General features: G+C 44.2%; 1 protein-coding gene across 6 annotated transcripts in view; it reads right to left on the reverse strand.

Annotated features, from left to right (window-relative positions):
- LOC137374304 (uncharacterized) overlaps positions 1-21,434 on the reverse strand; it is a 51,725-nt gene extending 30,291 nt beyond the window's left edge. For 3 of the 6 annotated variants that reach the window (XM_068040142.1, XM_068040143.1, XM_068040138.1), the window contains exons 1-3: positions 21,373-21,434; positions 4,120-4,186; positions 2,604-2,894 (exon numbers count right to left, since the gene is read on the reverse strand). In XM_068040142.1, coding sequence (XP_067896243.1) covers positions 2,604-2,894; positions 4,120-4,150 — 322 coding nt within the window. In that variant the 5' untranslated portion in view covers positions 4,151-4,186; positions 21,373-21,434. Of the gene's footprint in view, positions 1-2,603; positions 2,895-4,119; positions 4,187-6,076; positions 6,367-15,993; positions 16,108-18,125; positions 18,187-21,372 lie in introns of all 6 variants that reach the window. The other 3 variants (XM_068040139.1, XM_068040140.1, XM_068040141.1) reach the window with 3 other exon arrangements.
- Between the last annotated feature and the right edge of the window lie 922 nt (positions 21,435-22,356).

Genomic DNA, 22,356 nt, shown 5'->3' on the forward strand with positions numbered 1-22,356 from the left:
CATTTGCCACTTTTCCGCCCACTCAACCAAAACTTTGATATTGTTCTGGAGTCCACGGCTTTCCTCCTCACTACTAACTACACGGCTAATTTTTGTGTCATCAGCAAATTTCCCAATCATGCCACCCAACACTGAGCCCTGTGGAACCCCAGTGGAAACCGCTTTCCATTCACAAAAACGTCTGTCGACTACTACCCTTTGTTTCCTGTCACTGAGCCAATTTTGGATCCAACCTGCCACCTTCCCCTGTATCCCATGGGCTTTCATTTTACTGACCAGTCTGCCATGCGGGACCTTGTCAAATGCCTTACTAAAATCCATGTAAACCACATCCACTGCACTACCCTCATCTATCCTCCTTGTCATTTCCTCAAAAACTCAATCAAGTTAGTAAGACATGACCTTCCCCTAACAAATCCATGCTGACTATCCCTGATTAATCCATGTCTTTCTAAGTGACAGTTTATCATGTCCCTCAGAATAGATTCTAACAATTTACCCACCACCGAGGTCAGACTGATTGGCCTATAATTACCTGGCTTATTCCTCACACCCTTTTTAAACAGTAGTACAACATTTGCAGACCTCCAAACATCTGGTACCTCACCGGTATCGAGTGAGGATTTGAAGATGATCCTCAGAGCATCCGCTATTTCCTCCCTGGCTTCCTTTAACGACCTGGGATGCAATCCATCCAGTCCTGGCGATTTATCCACTTTCAGGGATGTCAGACACTCATGCACTTCCTCTCTCATTATGCTTATTGTATCTAATATTTCACATTCATCCTCTTTAACTACAATGTTTGCATCAACCTTTGTGAAGACAGAGACAGAAAAACTCATTAAGAACCCTGCCCACATGCATAAGTACCCCTGTACATCTCTGATAGGCCCGATCCTTTCCCTAGTTATCCTCTTGCTCTTAATGTACTGATAAAACATCTTCGGGTTTTCCTTGATTTTACCAGCCAATAATTTTTCACGTCCTCTCTTTACTTTTCTAATTTCCTTTTTTACTTCACCCTGCACTTTCTGTACTCGTCTGGGCTTTCTAAAGTATTAAGATATTTGTGATAGTCATAAGCTTTCTTTTTTTGCTTTAACTTACCCTGTAAACATTTAGATAACCAGGGGACTCTAGATTTGGCCATACCACCCTTAATCTTTGTGGGGACATGTCTACACTATGCCCGTAGTATCTCACTCTTGAATGCCTCCCACTGGTTTGCCACTGATTTTCCTTCAAGTAGCTGTATCCAGTCTACTTTCACCAGGTCACCTCTCAGTTTCGTAAGATTGCCTTCCCCCTTTGCTTCTGTTTTATCTTTGTCCTTTTCTATGATTATGAGAAGGTTGATCAAGGTAATGCAGTAGATGTTGTATATATGGACTTTCAGAAGGCATTTGACCAAGTGCCACACAGGAGGCTTGTTAAGAAGATGGAACCCATGGAACTAAGGGAAAAGTGATGGAATTGGCTCAGTGATGGGAAGCAGAGGATGGTGGTGGATGGATGTTTTTCAGACTGGAAGATGGTTTATCGTGATTTTTCCCAAGCGTCAGTTTTGGGTCCATTACTCTTTGCAATTATTATAAATGAACTAGAATCTGCGTGTAGGGAGCAGCATTATAAAGTTTGCAGATGACACAAAAGTTGACAAAGTAGTTAGTAGTCCTAAGGACAGTTATAGGCTTCAGAATGACGCTTCAGAATGACAATAAACAGGATGGTGAAATAGATAGAAGCATGGCAGATGGAGTTCAGTGATGTGAAGTGATGCACTTTGGGAGGACCAATATGGAAAGACAGTCTACTATAAATCATGCTAAAACGTTATAAATTGCGGGTTAGGCCTCAGCTGGAGTATTGTGGACAATTCTGGGAATCACACTTCAGGAAAGATGTAAAGGCCTCAGAATGGGTTACAGAGGCAGTTTACCATTTATGAGGGGCTTCAGTTATGAGGAGAGGTTTGAAAAGTTAGGACAGTTCTCTTTGTAACAGAGAAGGTTAAGAGGTGACCTATTAGAGGTTTTCAAGATGAGGAGGGGTTCTGATATATTAGATAGAGATAAACTATTCCCTCTGGCGAGTGGGTCAATGACACAAAACTTTAACTGTTTCTCTCTCTGCAGATACGGCCGCATCTGCTGAGTATTTCCATCATTTTCTGTTTATACTTACGGCCCCTAGCATTGGACTCTGCCTTAAGTGGAAATATCTGCTCTGCATCTACCCTATTGAGTCCTTTCATAATTTTAAAGACCTCTATCAGATTACATCTCAGTCTTCTCTTTTCTAGACAAAACTGCCCCAACCTGATATTTGTACCCTCTCAGTTCTGATATCATCCTTGTAAATCATTTTTAATCTTCTCCAGTGCCTCTCTACCCTTCTGATATCATGGAGACCAGACTGTTCACAGTGCTATAAGTATGGTCTAACCAAGATGCTATACAAGTTTAACATAACTTCTCTGCTTTTCAATTCTATTTCCTCTAGAAATGAATCCGTGTTTGGTTTGCTTGTTTACCGAATCATTTAACACATTTGACATTTTAATTTACTGTAGCCCTGTTTAATCAGGTCACAAAACTGACCAGTGTGGCTTGCCAGCCAGTCTTTCAGGCAGGGGTAGTGGTGTTTACATCTCCTCAGGCACTCTACAAACTGCCACACATCGTTCTCATTCATCTGAAGCTGCACAATCTCCAGCAGTTTGCGTGCTTTCTGTGGTGGGATCTTCTCAGTTCGGATTTCGTAGTAATTTTCATGGGTCAGAAGTTGTGAAGCAATCATTTGATCGAGTAATGGGTCAATATTGTATATTGCAGAGACCAAGACATCATGTGAGCTCTGGATGTAACTCTTCACGAAGTCACCATCCTTCCCTGTAGCCAAAGGGCAAAGAAAAAAAGTGCTGTTTGGCAGAAGTAACACCTTGCTCATTCTTTTCAACTTCGGTCTTCACACACCGTCCTCCCAATCATGGAGAATGCTGACCTTTTAAGGGACAGTCTCTCTAAAAAAAATCCCCCTCCCTCCACTGCCTTAATCTGAGACACTGCCCAGAGACAACAGTGCAAGACCCAAGAGCACTGAGATATCAGTGGAAAAACAAAGTGTCACCTCAGTTAATGGCAGCTGCAGCAGGAGCACTAACACAGCGACAGGTCAGGAGGATGAACCCAGGGGCCCACGTGGGCCTTCTTAGGCCCAGTGTTCCACTGAACATCACCCCACTCTTGGGCAAAGAGTGACTATCTGCCCTAGCACAGGCCCTCCCTGATGTAGGGTTGCCAGGATTCTAGGATTCTTCTGGACTCTCCAAGGATTGAAGATTAACCACCAAGACACTGCTGGGAGCAATCTGGGAGAAAAAAGTCATAGGGACATTTCAAAAAGAAATTCTTTCAAGATTTGTATTTATAAATTATAAACATGTTGGAGATGGGGATAAGAAGGCTGTTTGACTGATAGTCAAGAATCATCCAATTGGGTAATGAAGAATCTGTTCACTTTCCAGTTGGCACAGGAAGGCAGGGGGCCATGAGGATGAACATGTTGGATGACCAATGGGGGGAGCATGGAGGCTGCCGTCGTGTGATGGCACTTCCAGGAATACATCCAGTCAGATTTGGCAACCCGAGCACTGCACCTCTGATTTTCTGGTGTCCCATTCAATGGACTGCAAGAACAAGACCACCACCCTCCCCCCCCGCACCCCAAGTACAGGCAGTGTAAATACACGAGGCGGGAATGTGGCCCTTTTCAAGCCTGCTTTTTTTGGAACAGTAGATTACTGAACGATTATGAGAGATGTTTAAAATTCTGAAGGGATGATACAGAGCAGACAGAAACAGGCTGTTCCCAGGGATTGAGGAATCTGGAATGAAGGAACATAAATATAAGATTAAATGTAGCAGATTTAGGAAAAATGGTCAAATGATCCCAAAATTTGATAACATTAAATACCAAGGGCCATAGAAATACAAAATGTGAACAGACATGGTAAATAAAAATAAGAACATGAGGAATAAACTGTTACTCAGTTATATGTGTCCCGTAAAGCTTTCTGAAGAATAAGCCATTTTAAAATAAAATGCACCAATTTACCTCCAAGCCGAATCCCTTCAAATTGTGCCATTATTCAGGACAACTGAATTATTCAGGTTTAATCTTTCTGTAAAGATAAAAGTGAAGTGTTAAAACTATGGAAATAAGAGGAAAGTACACAGATTGAGACTCTCTCTGGAGGTAGAGCCAGCTGGATCTTAGATTGAAGATAAAGATGTAGAATCAGTTTGGGTGGAGCTAAGAAACAGCAAGGGGTAGCAAACATTGGTGGGAGTTGTTTAAAGGCCACCAAACTGTAGTGGTCATGTTGGGCACGGTATAAATCAGAAAATTAGAGCTGCATGTCACATGGGCAATATAGTAATAATAGAATCATAGAAAGTTGAAGGCACAGAAAGAGGCCACTTGGCCCATCGTGTCTGTGCCAGCCGAAAAACGATCCACCCATTCTAATCCCACCTTCCAGCATTTGGTCCGTAGCCCTGCAGATTACAGCACTTGAGGTGCATATCCAGATTCCTTTTGAATGAGTTGAGGGTTTCTGCCTCAACTACCCTTTCAGGCAGTGAGTTCCAGACCCTCACCACCCTCTGGGCGAAAAAGTTTTTCCTCATCTCCTCTCTAATGTTTCTACCAATCACTTTAAATCTATGCCCCCTCATCACTGACCCCTCTGCTAAGGTGAATAGGTCCTTCGCCTCCACTCTATCCAGGCCCCCAAAATTTTGTACATTTCAATCAAGATCTCCCATCAGCCTTCTCTGTTCCAAGGAGAACGACCCCAGCCTATCCAATCTTTCCTCATAGCTGCATTTTCCAGTCCTGGCAACGTCCTCATAAATCTCCTCTGTACCCTCTCTAGTGCAATTTACATCCTTTCTGTAATGAGGTGACCAGATCTGCACACGGTACTCAACTTGTGGCCTAACCAATGATTTATACAGTTCCAGCATAACCTCCCCTGTTCTTATATTCTATACCTCAGCTAATAAAGGAAAGGATTCCATATGCCTTCTTAACCACCTTTTCGACCTATCCTGCTACCTTCAGGAATCTGTGGACATCCACGCCAAGGTCCCTCACTTCCTCTACACTTCTCAGCATTTTCCCATTAATTGTGTATTCCTTTGCCTTGTTTGACCTCCCCAAATGCATCACCTCACACTTCTCTGGGTTGAATTCCATTTGCCCCTTTTCTGCCCATCTGACCAGACCATCAATATCTTCCTGCAGCCTCCAGCTATCCTCCTCGCTATTTACCACATGGCCAGTCTTTGTGTTGTCTGCAAACTTCTTGATCATGTGCCCTACATTTACATGCAAATTGTTAATATATACCACAAAATAACGGGGAACTTCAATTTACATATAGATTGAGTAAACCTAATCAGCACTAATGCTGTGGAGGATGAATACCTGGGGCATGTACAAAATGGGTTTCTGGAGCAGTATGGTGAAGAACCAACTCGGGATCGGGCTATTTTAGATTGAGTATTATATAGTGAGAAAGGGCTAATTAATAACCTTGCTGTAAAGCAGCATTAGGAAATAGTGACCACAATATGATAGAATTTTACATTGGCCGGAATTTTACACCCCCTCAAACATGCAGGCTTGTTGCGCGTGGGCCATAAATTTGAGTGGGAGGCGGGGCCGAGGGGGGCCGTTCCAACCCCCTCCCACCCCTGTTGCCAATTTGCCCGGGGTGGTGGTGTTGAGAAATGGCCTAACCTCCCCCAGGCCAATCAAGGCCCTTAAGTGCCCAAGTAACTGGCACTTAAGGGTCGCTGCCCGCTGCCACGGTATGATGAAAGCAGGCGGCCTTCTTGTGGGCTGGGGGTGGACCCTCCTGATTGGGCACCCTGTGCTCCACGGAGGGCCACCCCCGAAGCCCCAACCGCTCCCAACACACAACATTCTCCCCGCCCCCGAAACCGACCCCACTTGCCTCGTCGGGACTCGACCGATTGTCCCCGACGAGGCCTTAAAAACTTACCTTTTTCTCGGGGTTGTCCTTAATTTTCTTCCAATGGCTGGGTGCAGTCCCAGCAGTGGCCACAGCTCCCAGTGGCGCTGCTGGGACCAAAAGCTGCCAGCCCGCTGATTGGCTGGCAGCTTCATTAGGCGAGACTTCCTGCCTCAAGGAGGTGGAAGTCCCGCCCAAGACCAATTAAGTGCCTGGGGAGTGTAAAATCCGGTCTGGCTCCCCAGGCCCATTGGAGGCGGGCTCGCCACCAACTTTTCAGCTGGGAGCAATTTAGAATCCAAGAAAGGAGGACCAAGAAACTGAAAGAAAAAGAAAAGCGATTATGAATGCAAGCTAGCTAGAAACATAAAGGCGGACTGTAAAAGCTTCTTTCGGTATGTGAAAAGGAACAGATTAGCAAGGACAAATGTTGGTCCATTGCAGGTGGAGACAGAATGAGGAAATGGCGGAGAGACTAAACAATTACTTTGTGTCTGTATTCATGGAGGAAGACACAGAAAATCAGCCAGAAATACCAGGGAACCAAGGGACTTGTAAAAATGAGGAACTGAAAGAAATTAGTATCAATAAAGAGGTTGTACTCGAAAAATTAACTGGATTAAAAGTTGATAAATCCCCTGGACGAGATGAGCTACACGCCAGAGTATTGAAGGAGGTGGCTATAGAGATAGTGGATGTATTGGTGGTTATCTTTCAAAATGCTATCGCTTCTGGAAGAGTTCCTGCAGACTGGAAAGTAGCAGATGTAACTCCACTATTTGAGGGAACGAGAGAGAAAACGGAGAACTACAGACCTGTTAGTTTGATGTCACTGGTAGGGAACATGTTGGAATCTATTATAAAGGATGAGACAACTGGACACTTGGAAAATAATGATATGATTGGGGAGAGTCAACATGGATCATGTTTGACAAACCTGTTGTTTTTTGAGGATGTTACTTATAGCATAGATTTAAGGTAGTTATGGAAAAGGACAAAGTGGAACAGAAATAAAGGTACTGAATTGGGGGAAGGCCGATTTCAATAATAATAAAGCAGAATCTGGCCCAAGGGGACTGGGAGCAGCAACTTGTCGGAGAGTCTACATCACATCAATGGGAGTCATTCAAAGAGGAAATTTTGAGAGTTCAGAGCCAAAATGTACCCGTTAAGGTGAAGGGTACGACCAACAGATCCAGGGAACCCTGGATGTCAAGGGATATAGAGGATTGGATCAGGAAAAAAAAAGGAGGCTTACGGCAGATCCCAAGCGCTGAAAACAACGGAGGCACTAGAGGAGTATAGAAAGTGTAGGGTGGCACTTAAAAAAGTAATTAGGAGAGCGAAGAGGGGACATGAAAAAACACTGGCAGGCAAGATAAAGGAAAATCCCAAGGTGTTTTATATTAAGAGTAAGAAGATAACCAGGGAAAGAATATGGCCCATTAGGGACCAACGTGGCAATCTTTGTGTGGAGCAGGAGGACATAGGTGAGATTTTAAATGATTACTTTTCATCGGTGTTCACTATGGAGAAGGACGATGTAGGTGTAGAGATCAGGGAGGGGGATTGTGATATAATTGAACGCATTAACATTGAAAGGGAGGAAATATTAGCTGTTTTAGCGGGCTTAAAAGTGGATAAATCCTCAGGCCCAGATGAAATGTATCCCAGGCTGTTATGTGAGGCAAGGGAGGAGATAGCAGGGGCTTTGACACAAATTTTCAAATCCTCTCTGGCCACAGGAGAGGTACCAGAGGACTGGAAGACAGTGAATGTAGTACCATTATTCAAGAAGGGTAGTAGGGATAAACCAGGTAATTACAGGCTGGTGAGTCTAACATCAGTGGTTGGGAAAATACTAGAAAAAATTCTGAGGGACAGGATTAATCTCCACTTGGAGAGGCAGGAATTAATCAGGGACAGTCAGCGTGGCTTTGTCAAGGGGAGATCATGTCTAACTAACTTGATTGAATTTTTCGAGGAGGTGACTAGATGTGTCGATGAGGGTAAAGCATTAGATGTAATATATATGGATTTTAGTAAGGCTTTTGATAAGGGCCCGCATGGGAGATTGGTTAAGAAGGTAAGAGCCCATGGGACCCAGGGCAATTTGGCAAATTGGATCCAAAATTAGCTTCGTGGCAGGAGGCAGAGGGTGATGGTCGAGGGCTGTTTTTGCAATTGGAAGCCTGTGACCAGTGGTGTACCACAGGGATCGGTGCTGGGACCCATGCTGTTTGTAGAGTACATTAATGATTTAGACGTGAATATAGGAGGTATGATCAGTAAGTTTGCAGATGACACGAAAATTGGTGGTGTTGAAAATAGTGAGGAGGAAATCCTTAGATTACAGGGAGATATAGATGGGCTGGTAAGATGGGCAGAGCAGTGGCAAATGGAATTTAATCCTGAAAAGTGTGAGGTAATGCATTTTGGGAGGACTAACAAGGCAAGGGAATATACAATGGATGGTAGGACCATGGGAAGTACAGAAAGTCAGAAGGACCTTGGTGTACTTGTTCATGGATCACTGAAGGCAGCAGATAAGGTGGTTAGGAAGGCATATGGGATACTTGCCTTTATTAGCCGAGGTATAGAATATAAGAGCAGGGAGGTTATTATGGAGCTGTATAAAACGCTAGTTAGGCCACAGCTGGAGTAGTGTACAGTTCTGGTCACCACACTATAGGAAGGATGTGACTGCACGGGAGAGGGTGCAGAGGAGATTCACCAGGATGTTGCCTGGGCTGGAGCATTTCAGCTATGAAGAGAGACTGAAAAGGCTAGAGTTGTTTTCCCTGGAGCTGAGTAGGCTGGGGGGGGGTGGGGGGGGACATGATTGAGGTGTACAAGATTATGAGGGGCATTGAGAGATTAGATAGGAAGAAACTTTTTCCCTTAGCGGGGGGGTCAAGAACCAGGGGCATAGATTTAGGGTAAGGGGCAGGAGGTTTAGGGGAGATTTGAGAAAACATTTTTTCACCCAGAGGATGGTTGGAATCTGGAACGCACTGCCTGATGTGGTGGTGGAGGCAGGAACCCTCACAACATTTAAGAAGTATTTAGATGAGCACTTGAAACGCCATAACATACAAGACTACAGGCCAAGTGCAGGAATATGGGATTAGAATAGTTGGGTGCTGTATGGCCGGCACAGACACGATGGGCCGAAGGGCCTGTTTATGTGCTGTATAATTCTATGACTCTAAAGGAGAACCAGTGGATGTGGTGTATTTGGATTATCAGAAGGATTTTGATAAGGTCCCACACAGGAGGTTAGTAAACAAAATTAGAGCACATGGGATGGGGGTTAATATATTGCTATGGATTGAGAATTGGTTAACAGACAGAAAGCCGACTGTAGGAATAAATGGGTTATTCTCAGGAATGGCAGGCTGTTACTAGTGGGGTACCGCAAGGATCAATGCTTGGGCCACTGCTGTTCACATTCTATATAAATGATTTGGATGTGGGGACTAAATGGGATATTTCAAAATCTGCTGATGACACAAAACTAGATGGGGATGTAAGTTGTGAGGAGGATGCAAGGAGGCTTCAAGGGGATTTGGACAGGCTAGGTAAATGGGCAAGAACATGGCAGCTGGAATATAATGTGAATAAGTGTGAAGTGATCCACTTTGATAGAAAAAAAACAAAAGACAAAGTTTTTCTTAAATGGTGAGAGGTTGGGATGTGTTGATGTCCAAAGGGATCTGGGTGTCAAAGAACAAAGAACAGTACAGTACAGCACAGGAACAGGCCATTCGACCCTCCAAGCCTGCGCCGATCTTGATGCCTGTCTAAACTAAAACCTTCTGCACTTCCGGGGACTGTATCCCTCTATTCCCATCCTATTCATGTATTTGTCAAGATGCCTCTTAAAGGTTGCTATCGTACCTGCTTCCACCACCTACCCCGGCAGCAAGTTCCAGGCACTCACCACCCTCTGTGTAAAGAACTTGCCTCGCACATCCCCTCTGAACTTTGCTCCTCGCACCTTAAACTTATTTCCCCTAGTAACTGACTCTTCCACCCTGGGAAAAAGTTTCTGGCTATCCACTCTGTCCATGCCACTCACAACTTTGTAAACCTCTATCATGTTGCCCCTCCACCTCCGTCGTTCCAGTGAAAACAATCCGAGTTTATCCAACCTCTCCTTATAACTAATGCCCTCCAGACCAGGCAACATCCTGGTAAACCTCTTCTGTACCCTCTCAAAGCCTCCACGTCCTTCTGGTAGTCTGGCGACCAGAATTGCACGCAATATTCCAAGTGTGGCCTAACTAAGGTTCTGTACAGCTGCAGCATGACTTGCCAATTTTTATACTCTATGCCCCGACCGTTGAAGGCAAGCATGCTGTATGCCTTCTTGACTACCTTATCCACCTGCGTTGCCACTTTCAGTGATCTGTGGACCTGTACGTCAAGATCTCTCTGCCTGTCAATACTCCTAAGGGTTCTGCCATTTACTGTATACTTCCCACCTGTATTAGACCTTCTAAAATGCATTACCTCACATTTGTCCGGATTAAACTCCATCTGCCATTTCTCTGCCCAAGGTTCCAACCGATCTATATCCTGCTGTATCCTCAGACAATCCTCATCACTATCCGCAACTCCACCAACCTTTGTGTCGTCCGCAAACTTACTAATCAGACCAGCTACATTTTCCTCCAAATCATTTATATATACTACAAACAGTAAAGGTCCCAGCACTGATCCCTGCAGAACACCACTAGTCACAGCCCTCCATTCAGAAAAGCACCCTTCCACTGCTACCCTCTGCCTTCTATGACCAAGCCAGTCTGTATCCATCTTGCCAGCTCACCTCTGATCCCGTGTGACTTCACCTTTTGTACCAGTCTGCCATGAGGGAACTCGTCAAAGGCTTTACTGAAGTCCATAGAAACAACATCCACTGCCCTTCCTTCATCAATCATCTTCGTCACTTCCTCAAAAAACTCAATCAAGTTAGTGAGACACGACCTCCCCTTCACAAAACCATGCTGCCTCTTGCTAATAAGTTCGTTTGTTTCCAAATGGGAGTAAATCCTGTCTCGAAGAATCCTCTCTAATAATTTCCCGACCACTGACGTAAGGCTCACTGGCCTATAATTTCCTGGATTATCCCTGCTACCCTTCTTAAACAAAGGAACAACATTGGCTATTCTCCAGTCCTCTGGGACCTCACCTGTAGCCAATGAGGATACAAAGATTTCTGTCAAGGCCCCAGCAATTTCTTCCCTTGCCTCCCTCAGTATTCTGGGGTAGATCCCATCAGGCCCTGGGGACTTATCTACCTTAATGCTTTGCAAGATGCCCACCACCTCCACCTTTTTGATAACGACATGACCCAGACTATCTACACTCCCTTCCCTAGACTCATCATCCACCAAGTCCTTTTCTTTGGTGAATACTGATGCAAAGTACTCATTTAGTACCTCGCCCATTTCCTCTGGCTCCACGCATAGATTCCCTCCTCTGTCCTTGAGTGGGCCAACCCTTTCCCTGGTTACCCTCTTGCTCTTTATAAACGTATAAAAAGCCTGGGGATTCTCCTTAATCCTGTTTGCCAATGACTTTTCATAACCCCTTTTAGCCCTCCTGACTCCTTGCTTTAGTTCCTTCCTACTTTCTTTATATTCCTCAAGGGCTTCGTCTGTTCCCAGCCTTCTAGCCCTTACGAATGCTTCCTTTTCCTTTTTGACTCGGTTCACAATATCCCTCGTTATCCAAGGTTCCCGAAACTCGCCAAACTTATCCTTCAAACTTGTCCTTGTTCATGAGTCACTAAAAGCTAGTATGCAGGTGCAGCAAGCAATTATGAAGGCAAATGGTTTGTTGGCCTTCATCACAAGGGGATTTGAGTACAGGAGTAAAGATCTCTTGCTGCAATTGTATAAAGCCTTGGTGAGGTAACAACTGGAGTATTGTGTCCAGTTTTGGTCTCCTTATCTAAGGAAGCATATACTTGCCATAGAGGTAGAGCAACAGACGTTCACCAGACTAATCCCTGGGATGTAGGATTGTCTTCTGAGGAGAGATTGTAGAAACTGCGCCTGTATTCTCTCGAGTTTTGAAGAATGAGAGGTGATCTCATTGAAACTTACAAAATTCTTACAGGGCATGATGGGGTGGATGTGGAGAGGTTGGTTCCTCTGGCTGGTGTGTCTAGAACCAGGGGACACAGTCTCAGAATAAGGGGCAGGCCATTTAAAACAGAGATGAGGAGAAATTTCTTTACTCAGAAGGTGGTGAATCTGTGGAATTCTCTACCCCAGAGGGTTGTGGAAGCTCATTCATTGAACATGTTCAAGACAGAAATTGATAGATTTATGGATACTAATGAGATCAAGGGATTTGGGGATATTGGGGAAAAATGGCGTAGAGGTAGATAAGCCGCTATGATCTGTTTGAATAGCAGAGCAGACGCAACAGGCTGAATGGCCTACTCCAGCTCCTATTTCCTATGATCCTATGCCACTGAGGGCTATCACTTTTTTGCTTGAGGTCATACCCTAGCTCAGTTGAATGAGAAAAATATGACTCATCTATAAAGCGTTTTTCACAGCGTCCCAATGTGCTAGTACCCAATTAAGTACTTTTGAAGTGTCATCATTGTTGTAATATAGGAAACAGGCTGCCAATTTGTGCACAGCAAGCTCCCACAAGCAGCAATGTGATAATGACCAGATCATCTGTTTTAGTGATGTTTATTGAGGGATAATTACCCTGCTCTTCTTCCAAATAGTGCTATGGGATCTTTCACATCCACTTGAGTGTGCCTGGGTTTAATGTCTCATCTGAAAGATGGTACCTCTGACAGTGCAGCAGTCCCTCAGTACTGCACTGGAGTGTCAGCCTGGATTTTTCAGCTCAAGTCTCTAGACTGGGACTTGACTCAGAAACGAAAGTGCTACTGACTGAGCTGGTAAGAAGAATGAGGAGAGGCAATAAAAAAAAAGGGTACAATTCTAAAAGGGGTGCAGAACAGAGACATCTGTAGTTACATATGCACAAATTGTTGATGGTGGGCAGGTTGAGTAAGTGGCTAAAAGGTATCTGGGATCCTGGGCTTTATAAATTGAGGCATAGAATGCAAAAGCAAGGAAGTTATTGATGAAACTTTATAAAAAGGTTGGTTCAGCCTCAACTGGAGTATTGTGTACAATTCTGGGGACCACACTTTAGGAAGGCTTCAGAGAGGCTGCAGAAAAGATTGACGAGAACGGTTCCAGGGATGAGGGACTTCAGTTATGTGGATTGGAGAAGGTGGGGTTGTTCTCCTTAGAGAAGATTAAGAGGAGATTTGATAGAAGTGTTCAAAATCCTGAGGGCTCCAGACAGAGTAGATAGAGAGAAACTGTTCCCATTGGCACAAGGGTCAAGAACCAGAGGACACCAATTTAAGGTGATTGGCAAAAGAACCAAAGGCAACGTGAGGAAGAACTTTTTTCATGCAGCACGTGGTTAGGATCTGCCTGAGAGGGTGGTGGAGGCAGATGCAATTGTGGCTTTCAAAAGCAGCTGAAAAGAAAAAAAATTGCAGGGCTGCAGTGGAAGGGCTAGTGAGTGGGACTAGCTGAATTGCTCTTGCAAAGAGCCTGCATGGTCACGACAGACTGAAGGGCCTCCTTCTGTGCTGCAACCATTCTATGATTCTATGAGAAGGGCATGTCAGGAGCAGCAACAGATGCACCAGAAATTGAGGTGCCAAGATGGTGAAGCTATAACACCAGACTCTTCTTTGTCTTCTTTGGCCTCCTTATCTCGAGAGACTTTGGGTAAGCGCCTGGAGGTGGTCAGTGGTTTGTGGAGCAGCGCCTGGAGTGGCTATAAAGGCCAATTCTAGAGTGACAGACTCTTCCACAGATGCTGCAGATAAAATTGGTTGGCAGGGCTGTTACACAGTTGGCTCTCCCCTTGCGCTTCTGTCTTTTTTCCTGCCAACTGCTAAGTCTTTTCGACTCGCCACACTTTAGCCCCGCCTTTATGGCTGCCTGCCAGCTCTGGCGAACGCTGGCAACTGACTCCCACGACTTGTGATCAATGTCACAGGACTTCATGTCGCGTTTGCAGACGTCTTTAAAGCGGAGACATGGACGGCCGGTGGGTCTGATACCAGTGGCGAGCTCGCTGTACAATGTGTCTTTGGGGATCCTGCCATCTTTCATGTGGCTCACATGGCCAAGCCATCTCAAGCGCCACTGGCTCAGTAGTGTGTACAAGCTGGGGATGTTGGCCATCTCGAGGACTTCTGTGTTGGAGATACGGTCCTGCCACCTGATGCCAAGGATTCTCCGGAGGCAGCGAAGATGGAATGAATTGAGACGTCGCTCTTGGCTGACATACATTGTCCAGGCCTCGCTTCCATAGAGCAAGGTACTGAGGACACAGGCTTGATACACTCGGACTTTTGTGTTCCGTGTCAGTGCGCCATTTTCCCACATTCTCTTGGCCAGTCTGGACATAGCAGTGGAAGCCTTTCCCATGCGTTTGTTGATTTCTGCATCGAGAGACAGGTTACTGGTGATAGTTGAGCCTAGGTAGGTGAACTCTTGAACCACTTCCAGAGTGTGGTCGCCAATATTGATGGATGGAGCATTTCTGACGTCCTGTCCCATGATGTTCATTTTCTTGAGGCTGATGGTTAGGCCAAATTCGTTGCAGGCAGCCACAAACCTGTCGATGAGACTCTGCAGACACTCTTCAGTGTGAGATGTTAAAGCAGCATCGTCAGCAAAGAGGAGTTCCCTGATGAGGACTTTCCGTACTTTGGACTTCGCTCTTAGACGGGACCAGACTACATACACACTAAACAGAGGAAGCAGCATGCTACAGAAGGCGCTAATCAATCCCACAACCAACTTATCACATCAAAACTATTGCAGTACAGCTACAACAGTGGTATCTACCCAAAGTGAAAATTTGCCCAGGGACGTTCTGGCCACAAAATGCAGGACATATCTAATCTGGTTAATTAGTGCCTCATTGGCCTGGTCTCAATCATTAGCAAAGTGATGGAAGGTGTCGTCGACAGTGCTATCAAGCAGCACTTACTTAGCAATAACCTTTTTGTTGTATATTGTTGCTAGCATTTTAGACACTAGGATGAACTTGGTTTACAGAGATCTCCAAGTCGTTGTAAATCTAAACAGCAGCTCTTTTATTGCATTTACATGGACTATATACACTTTCCATAAGCCTATCTAGCTACTCACAATGCTTCTTGATTCTCCCAAGCTTATTACCCATGTGATCCCTTACATCATCATCACAGTGGGAGGTGTTACTCTCACTGTCCCAATGATTAACTCTTTCAGACTCTTATACTACACTGTTCACCAATGCTCAGTTTGGCTTCTGCCAGGATCACTCAGCTCTAGACCTTGTTACTGCCAAAAGGGGAAATGGTTGACCAAAAAAGGGCAAAAATGACTAAGAAGTTGGGAAATGGCTAACCAAACGATGAAAAATGCTGGGCAGTGACCATTTCCAACATAAGAGAGTCTATCTAGCTCCTCTTGACATTCAATGGCATTACCATCTTCGAATTCCCCACCATCATCATGGGGTCACAATTGACCAGAAACCTAACTGGACCAGCCACAAAAATACTATGGCTAAAACAGCAAGTCAGAGACAGGGAATTCTGCAACAAGTCATTCACTTCCTGACTCCCCAAAGTCCTTCCATCATCTACAAGGCACAATTCAGAAGTGTGATGGAACACTCTCTGCTTGCCTGGATGAGTGCAGCTCCAACAACACTCAAGAAGTTGGTCAACATCCAGGACAAAGCAGCCCGCTTGATTGGCACCCCATTCACCACCTTAAAAGTGCACTCTCTTTACCACCAGCGCACAGTGGCAGTAGTGTGTACCATCTACAAGTTCATTCAAACATAGTAAAAACAGTACTCTGATGTAATGGAACATCATTGACCTGAAACGTTAATTCTGTTTCTCTCTCCCCAGATGCTGTCAGGCCAGCTGAATATTTCTGGCATTTTCTGATTTTATTTCAGATTTCCGGCATCCTCAGCATTTTGCTCTTGTCCTAAAATGTAGTAGATACAAAGAAAAACCAAAAAGATTAACGGAATGTTAACCTTTTAATCTAGAGGGCTAGAATATAAAGGGGAGGAAGATATTCTCTTCTTTGGCCTCCTTCTCTCGAGAGACAATGGGTAAGCGCCTGGAGGTGGTCAGTCGTTTGTGGAGCAGCGCCTGGAGTGGCTATAAAGGCCAATTCTAGAGTGACAGACTCTTCCACAGGTGCTGCAGATAAAATTTGTTGTTGGGGCTGTTACACAGTTGGCTCTCGCCTTGCGCTTCTGTCTTTTTTCCTGCCAACTGCTAAGTCTCTTCAACTCGCCACACTTTAGCCCCGCCTTTATGGCTGTCCGCTAGCTCTGGCGATCTCTGGCCAGCTCTACAGCTATACAAAGCCCTGGTTAGACCATATCTGAAATACTGTGCACAGTTCTGGACACTGCACCATAGAAAGGATATATTTGCCTTGGAAAGAGTGAAGTGTCGATTCATCGGAATGTTACCAGGACTCCAAAGTTTGGATTGTGAGGAGACATTACATAAACCAGGTCTCTTTTCAACCCTCCACTGTTTCTAATTCATCAGTACTGCTTGAGCAGACAATTCCACTAACTAAACATTGGGAAGACCGAAGCCATTGTCTTTGGTCCAGCCACAAATTCCGTTCCCTAGCCACTGACTCCATCCCTCTCGATGCAAGAAGTCAGACACTGAACCAAACCGTTACAACCTCGGTGTTGTCATTGAGATGAATTCCAAATATATACCTGTGCCATCACCATGACCAGGGACAGCCACCGACATGATGCACCACGGAAACTGGACAAAATTATTGACTCAGCCATGGATATAGGGGCAATTAATATGTATATAAAGTGTATAGCCAATCTAATTCCATCAGAACAACACTCAAGAAGCCCAACACCATCCAGGACAAAGCAGCCTGCTTGATTGGCACCCCATCCACAAACATTCACTCCCTCCACGACCGTCACATAGCGGCAGCAGTGTGTATCATCTACAAGATGCACTGCAGTCCATGTGGCGGTCCAAAATCCACCAAGACTCCATAGACAGCAACTTCCAAACCCGCGACCTCTACCACCTAGAAGGACAAGGACAGCCAATGCGTGGGAACACCACCACCTGCAAATTCCCCTCCAAGCCACACACCATCCTGACTTGGAACTGTATCGCCATTCCTTCACTGTAGCTGGGTCAAAATTCTGGAACTCCCTTCCTAAAAGCATTGTTGGTGTACCTACCCCACATGGACTGCAGCGGTTCAAGAAGGCAGCTCACCACCACCTTCTCAAGGGCAATTAGGGATGGGCAATAAATGCTGGCCTGGCCAGTGATGCCCACATCCCACGATCGAATTAAAAAAAACACAGTCCAATTTAAAACACATTTTATAAATAAAGTAGCTAAGCATACAAACATCAATGGAGAGCAGCATAACTGTATTAGCTAGCTAGCAAGCAAAATAATGTGCAATGCCAATGCGAATTACTTTTGTTGACAGAATAGGATTAGCTACACCATGTCACGGGGTGGTAGATGGACCTTATCAGATGACCTCTGTGGATTCACACAGTCTCAGGAGTGCAAATTCATCCAATAAACCATGAATCTCAAGAAGAGGATTCTTATTGTGGTTATTGAGGTGAGGCAGTAGAAAAATCAGCAATTTCTCACACTGCTATTGTCACAAGACAATTTAACCCATGATGGTCAATGTTTGTGCAACTTCTCCACCTGCTTGTAATATGTGTCTGAAGACAGGGCAGCCAACAAAAGGGCAGTGATCTCCAAATCAGCAGAATTTTTATAGGATGGAGCAGATAGTACTTCAGAAGAGTCATGTAAAACAGAAAAGCAGAATGGGGTAGGAAGGGACAGAGAGATAATAGGAGGTAGCTAAGACTAGTTTATTCATCTTGACAGGCTGTTAAACTAGGTCTTGGATTCTACAATACAGGAACAACAGCATCTCTCATGGACAAAATGTCATTTACTCACCAAAGCTGCTAGTCATAAAATTAGATAAACACACTGACAAATAAAGACCGCCCTTCAGTTCCTGCAACAAAACAATTCTCTTAAGTTCACTTATGTTGATATCTCAATTTATCATGTCGATTCCGATTCAGCTCTGACAAGATAATTAACAAAAAGCTTTTCTGCAAAAAGTTGTACAGTTGTTACTGTACAAAATGTTTAGTCACTATCTATAAGATCGTACTTAGACTGACCAATTTATGTCCAAGCGAAATCTCTTAACTGTTAGCAAAGATGTACTTTTAATGTAATGTAATTATATGATACAGCCAACTTTCAAATGACATTGGCCACTCAGGTTATCTGCCCTCAAATGATGCACTTTGCAGTTACTGATCTTTGACGTACTTGTAAAACTTGTCCTTTAATCCAATTCACAGCAAAAATAATCAATCAGTTAATGACTGTTTCTAACATGGTCATTAAAACATAATAAATTTTTGCTATGTCTTCCCTGATAGTTTTAAAACTGCAAATGCAGCATGGATTTTGTTAAGGAATAGTAGACAGTTCATCATAGATTAAGGTTTATTAAAGCTATCTGTTACATTGTATTTACTATTAGACATGGGTCAGCAGCATCCTGCTTTTGCCAATATCACTCAACCCCATTACACTGTACTCTTGTGTTCATGAGGAACTTACAGTGCTGATTTCTGCAGATTCCTTGAATTTTCTTGCCTGTTTTCCCCTCAACATAAGTTCTGGAACAATGTGATTGCAAATGGATAGCAGTGGAATTGTGACATTTACATAGAAGTAAAAGTCGAGCAACTTTCAACATGTCACTGAGCTTGTGTCCCAAGTGAAAGTAATGCATACCACAGCATAGAAATTGAGACTTTCCTTAAGTGACTTTTGCCATTTTAAAATGAGTTTACATAACACAAGCCTTTAACCTTGTGTGGTGATTTTAAAACACAAGGTTAAAGGCTTGGAGCAGAGGTGTCCAACCTTTTCACCTGGGGGGCCACATTACAATTTTTGTCTTACATAGGGGGCCAGTGAGACAATTTCAGAAAGATAAAGGCATTAAAAATTTATCTATTAATCAAACCAACAACAAATATGCTTTTTTGTGAAAATGCTTCAAATGAGAAGACTAATTTATTGACTTACTTTCTCAACACTATGTTAGACACAGATTTAGTGAGACACCTGCATTTTTTTTTTTGCTTACACAAGTAGTCAATGTCTGCCCGCACACTTGTTGAAGTGATGCGGAGTATTCTGGATAGATGTCCATCTGTCAGAAATGATCTTGATCACTCTCTCCCTCCTCTCTCTTTCTCTGTCTGACTCTCTCCCCCTCCGTCTGTCCCCCCATTCTGTGTCACCCCCATTGTGTCATCCCCCTCTCTGTATTGTTCCCTCCCCTCTTTGCGTCGTTCACCACTCCCCCCTCCGTGTCCCCCTCTCTGTCACTTCCCCCCCCCCCGTCACCCTTTTTCTCTCTTTCCCCTCTGTCTGTCCCCCCGCGCTTTGTCCTCCTGCTCTCTCCCTCTGTCCCCCTCTCTGTTTTTCTGTCTACCCTCTCTTTCTCTCTCTCTGTCCTCCCTCCCTCTCTCTGTCTCCCTCTGTCCCTCCCTCTCTCCCCACACTCTCTCCCTGTCCCCTCTCTCTCCCCCTCCCTTCTCTCTCTGTACCGTTTCCCTCCCCCCCACCAAATGCCCCGACAGTTGCTGAGAGCGGGAACAGTGATTTCCAAACTTTGGACAGATTCAGGGTTTTTCCAGTGGGCCAAAACCTACCCGAATCTGTCGGAAGTTTGGAAACCGCTGTTCATGCTCACAGCACCTGTCAGCTGTGAAACTGACACTTGCAATTTTTTTTAAAAATCCAGTCTGGTCAGAAAGAAGAAGCCAATGGGAAATTACTAGTCACGGACCTCAAAATCTTTTACAGACATGTTGCTGACTCCTGACCAAGACTGCCTACTTCTACCTCCATAACATTGCCTGTCTACAGCCCTGCCTCATCTCACCAGCTGCTGAAACTCTCACTCATGTCTTTGTTACCTTTAGACTTCCAATGCTCTCCTGGTCCAGCTCCTATCTTTCACCCTCCATAACCCTGAGCTCATTTAAATCTCTGCTGCACATATCCTAATTCTCAAGTCCTGTTCACCTATCAAACCTGTACTCGCTGCCTAACATTGGATTCCAGTCCAGCAATTGCTTAATTTTAAAATACTCATCATTCTTTTCAAATTCATCCATGGTCTTGCCCCTCCCTATCTCTGTATCACCTCCAGCCCTACCTTTCAAAATCTCCGTACAACTCCAATTCTGGTCAATTGAACATCCTCGATTTTAATCGCTCCACCATTGACATCTGCGTCAGCTGACTGGACCCTAAGCTCGGAAATTCCCTCACTAAACCTCTCTGTCTCTCTGCCCCTCTCTTCTCCTTTAACACTTCTTAAACCTACCTCTTTAACTGAGCTTTTGGTCATCTGTCCTAATATCTCACGTGGACCCGTTGTCAACATTTTTTGATAAAACATCCCAAGATGCTTGATAGGAGTTCTATTACATTAAAGGTGCTATATAAATGCAAGTTATTGTTGTTGTATTATGTGGAATATAGAGGTTTAAGGGGTGAATTGATTGAGATTTTTGGGATTTTAAAGCGATTGAAAGGTAGATAGAGAGAAACACTTTCCCACTACTGGGAAAGTCTAGGGCAAAGGGACATAAGCTTAAAATCAAAACCAGGCCATTCAGGAATCAAGTTAGGAAACACCTCTTCATGCAAAGGTTGGTAGGATTGTGGAATTCTCTCCCACAGAAAGGAGCAGATGCTCAATTAATAATTTAAAATCTGAAATTGACAGATTTTTGCAAGCCAAGGGTATTAAGGCGTAAAGAGCCAAGGCGGGTAAATGAAGTTAGGATTCATATCAGCAATGATCTAATTGAATGGCAAGACAGGCTCAGGGGACTGAATAGCCTATTCCTGTTCCTATGTTTCATCGGTATGGGCGTAGGGTGAGCAAATCGGTGTCTAAATGCAACCTGTGATCCCACAGGACACTCAAGACAGCTGAAATGGATTTGTCCTGAACAAAACAACCCCACTTTGAAGGGATGACTCTCAACACTCATAGTTACCTCTTTAAGTGATTTACTCTCACATAAGGGGCAGTGACACTCTCTCACAGCTATCTCTTATTTTAAAACATGCTTTCTGAGATTGCAAGCCTTACCTTCCTAAAATGTCACTGAACATGCCAGACAGAAAGGGAACAGCTGTTGCTCAACTTCCTTGTCAGTGAGTTTGAGTCGAGGTGGACAACCAAAATCACATCCACAAAAAAACTGAGACATTCGAACATCTGCTGTGACGAAGATTGTCAGACTGTTAAGCAGCCTGCAAATCTTTCCACTACTTCACATATTCTCCCTGGGAGGGCATGAAAGTAACCAGTCACTGCACACAAATCCAATCAGCTTTTTTGGCATTGGTCACCCACACTGACCAAAAACCCTGGATGCAGTGGTCTGGTTCCGTATTATACTAGCTGTGCAAACCACACTCCCATTCCCACCCCCCCTGTAACCATCTCCACTCCCGCATGTAACCCGCTCTTGTCCCCACCTGTGTAATTGCAGCAACGTGTCCTGAAACCAACAAGGGAGCATGCTGTATTAGATTTAGTAATGACCCACATTTAGTTAACAGACCAACGTTGGGTGAACATTTATCTAACAGCAATCACAATACGATCGTGTTCAAAGTTGTGTTTGAGAGGAAGAAATGCGGAACAACTGAAGATTCTAGATTTCAGCAAGGCTTATTTCATGGGATGAGACAAAACTGTCCACAGTAAAGTGGGCAAATTTGTTAATGGGTAAAATGACAATAGATCACTACGAGTCGTTCAAAAAATAATTGAATGTCATACAGAACCAGCTTATACCCCTAAGGAATAAGAGATTTACTTGCTCAAACAAGTCATGGATTACTAAAAAAGTAGGAGACAACATAAAACCAAAAGAAAAAACATAAAAAATTGCAAAAAATGGCACAGATCCTGATGAATGCGAGAGATACAAAGAACAGCAAATCAAATTCAGCACAAAAAATGTTTACAATTAGGAAAAAGAGGGTGGTCAGGAAAAGTGTGGACTCATTGAAAAATGATAATGGTGATGCTCTCAATGAATATAAGGAATTAGCAGACACGCTA

Source organism: Heterodontus francisci, chromosome 10 (assembly GCF_036365525.1).
Source record: "Heterodontus francisci isolate sHetFra1 chromosome 10, sHetFra1.hap1, whole genome shotgun sequence".
Taxonomy (NCBI): domain Eukaryota; kingdom Metazoa; phylum Chordata; class Chondrichthyes; order Heterodontiformes; family Heterodontidae; genus Heterodontus; species Heterodontus francisci.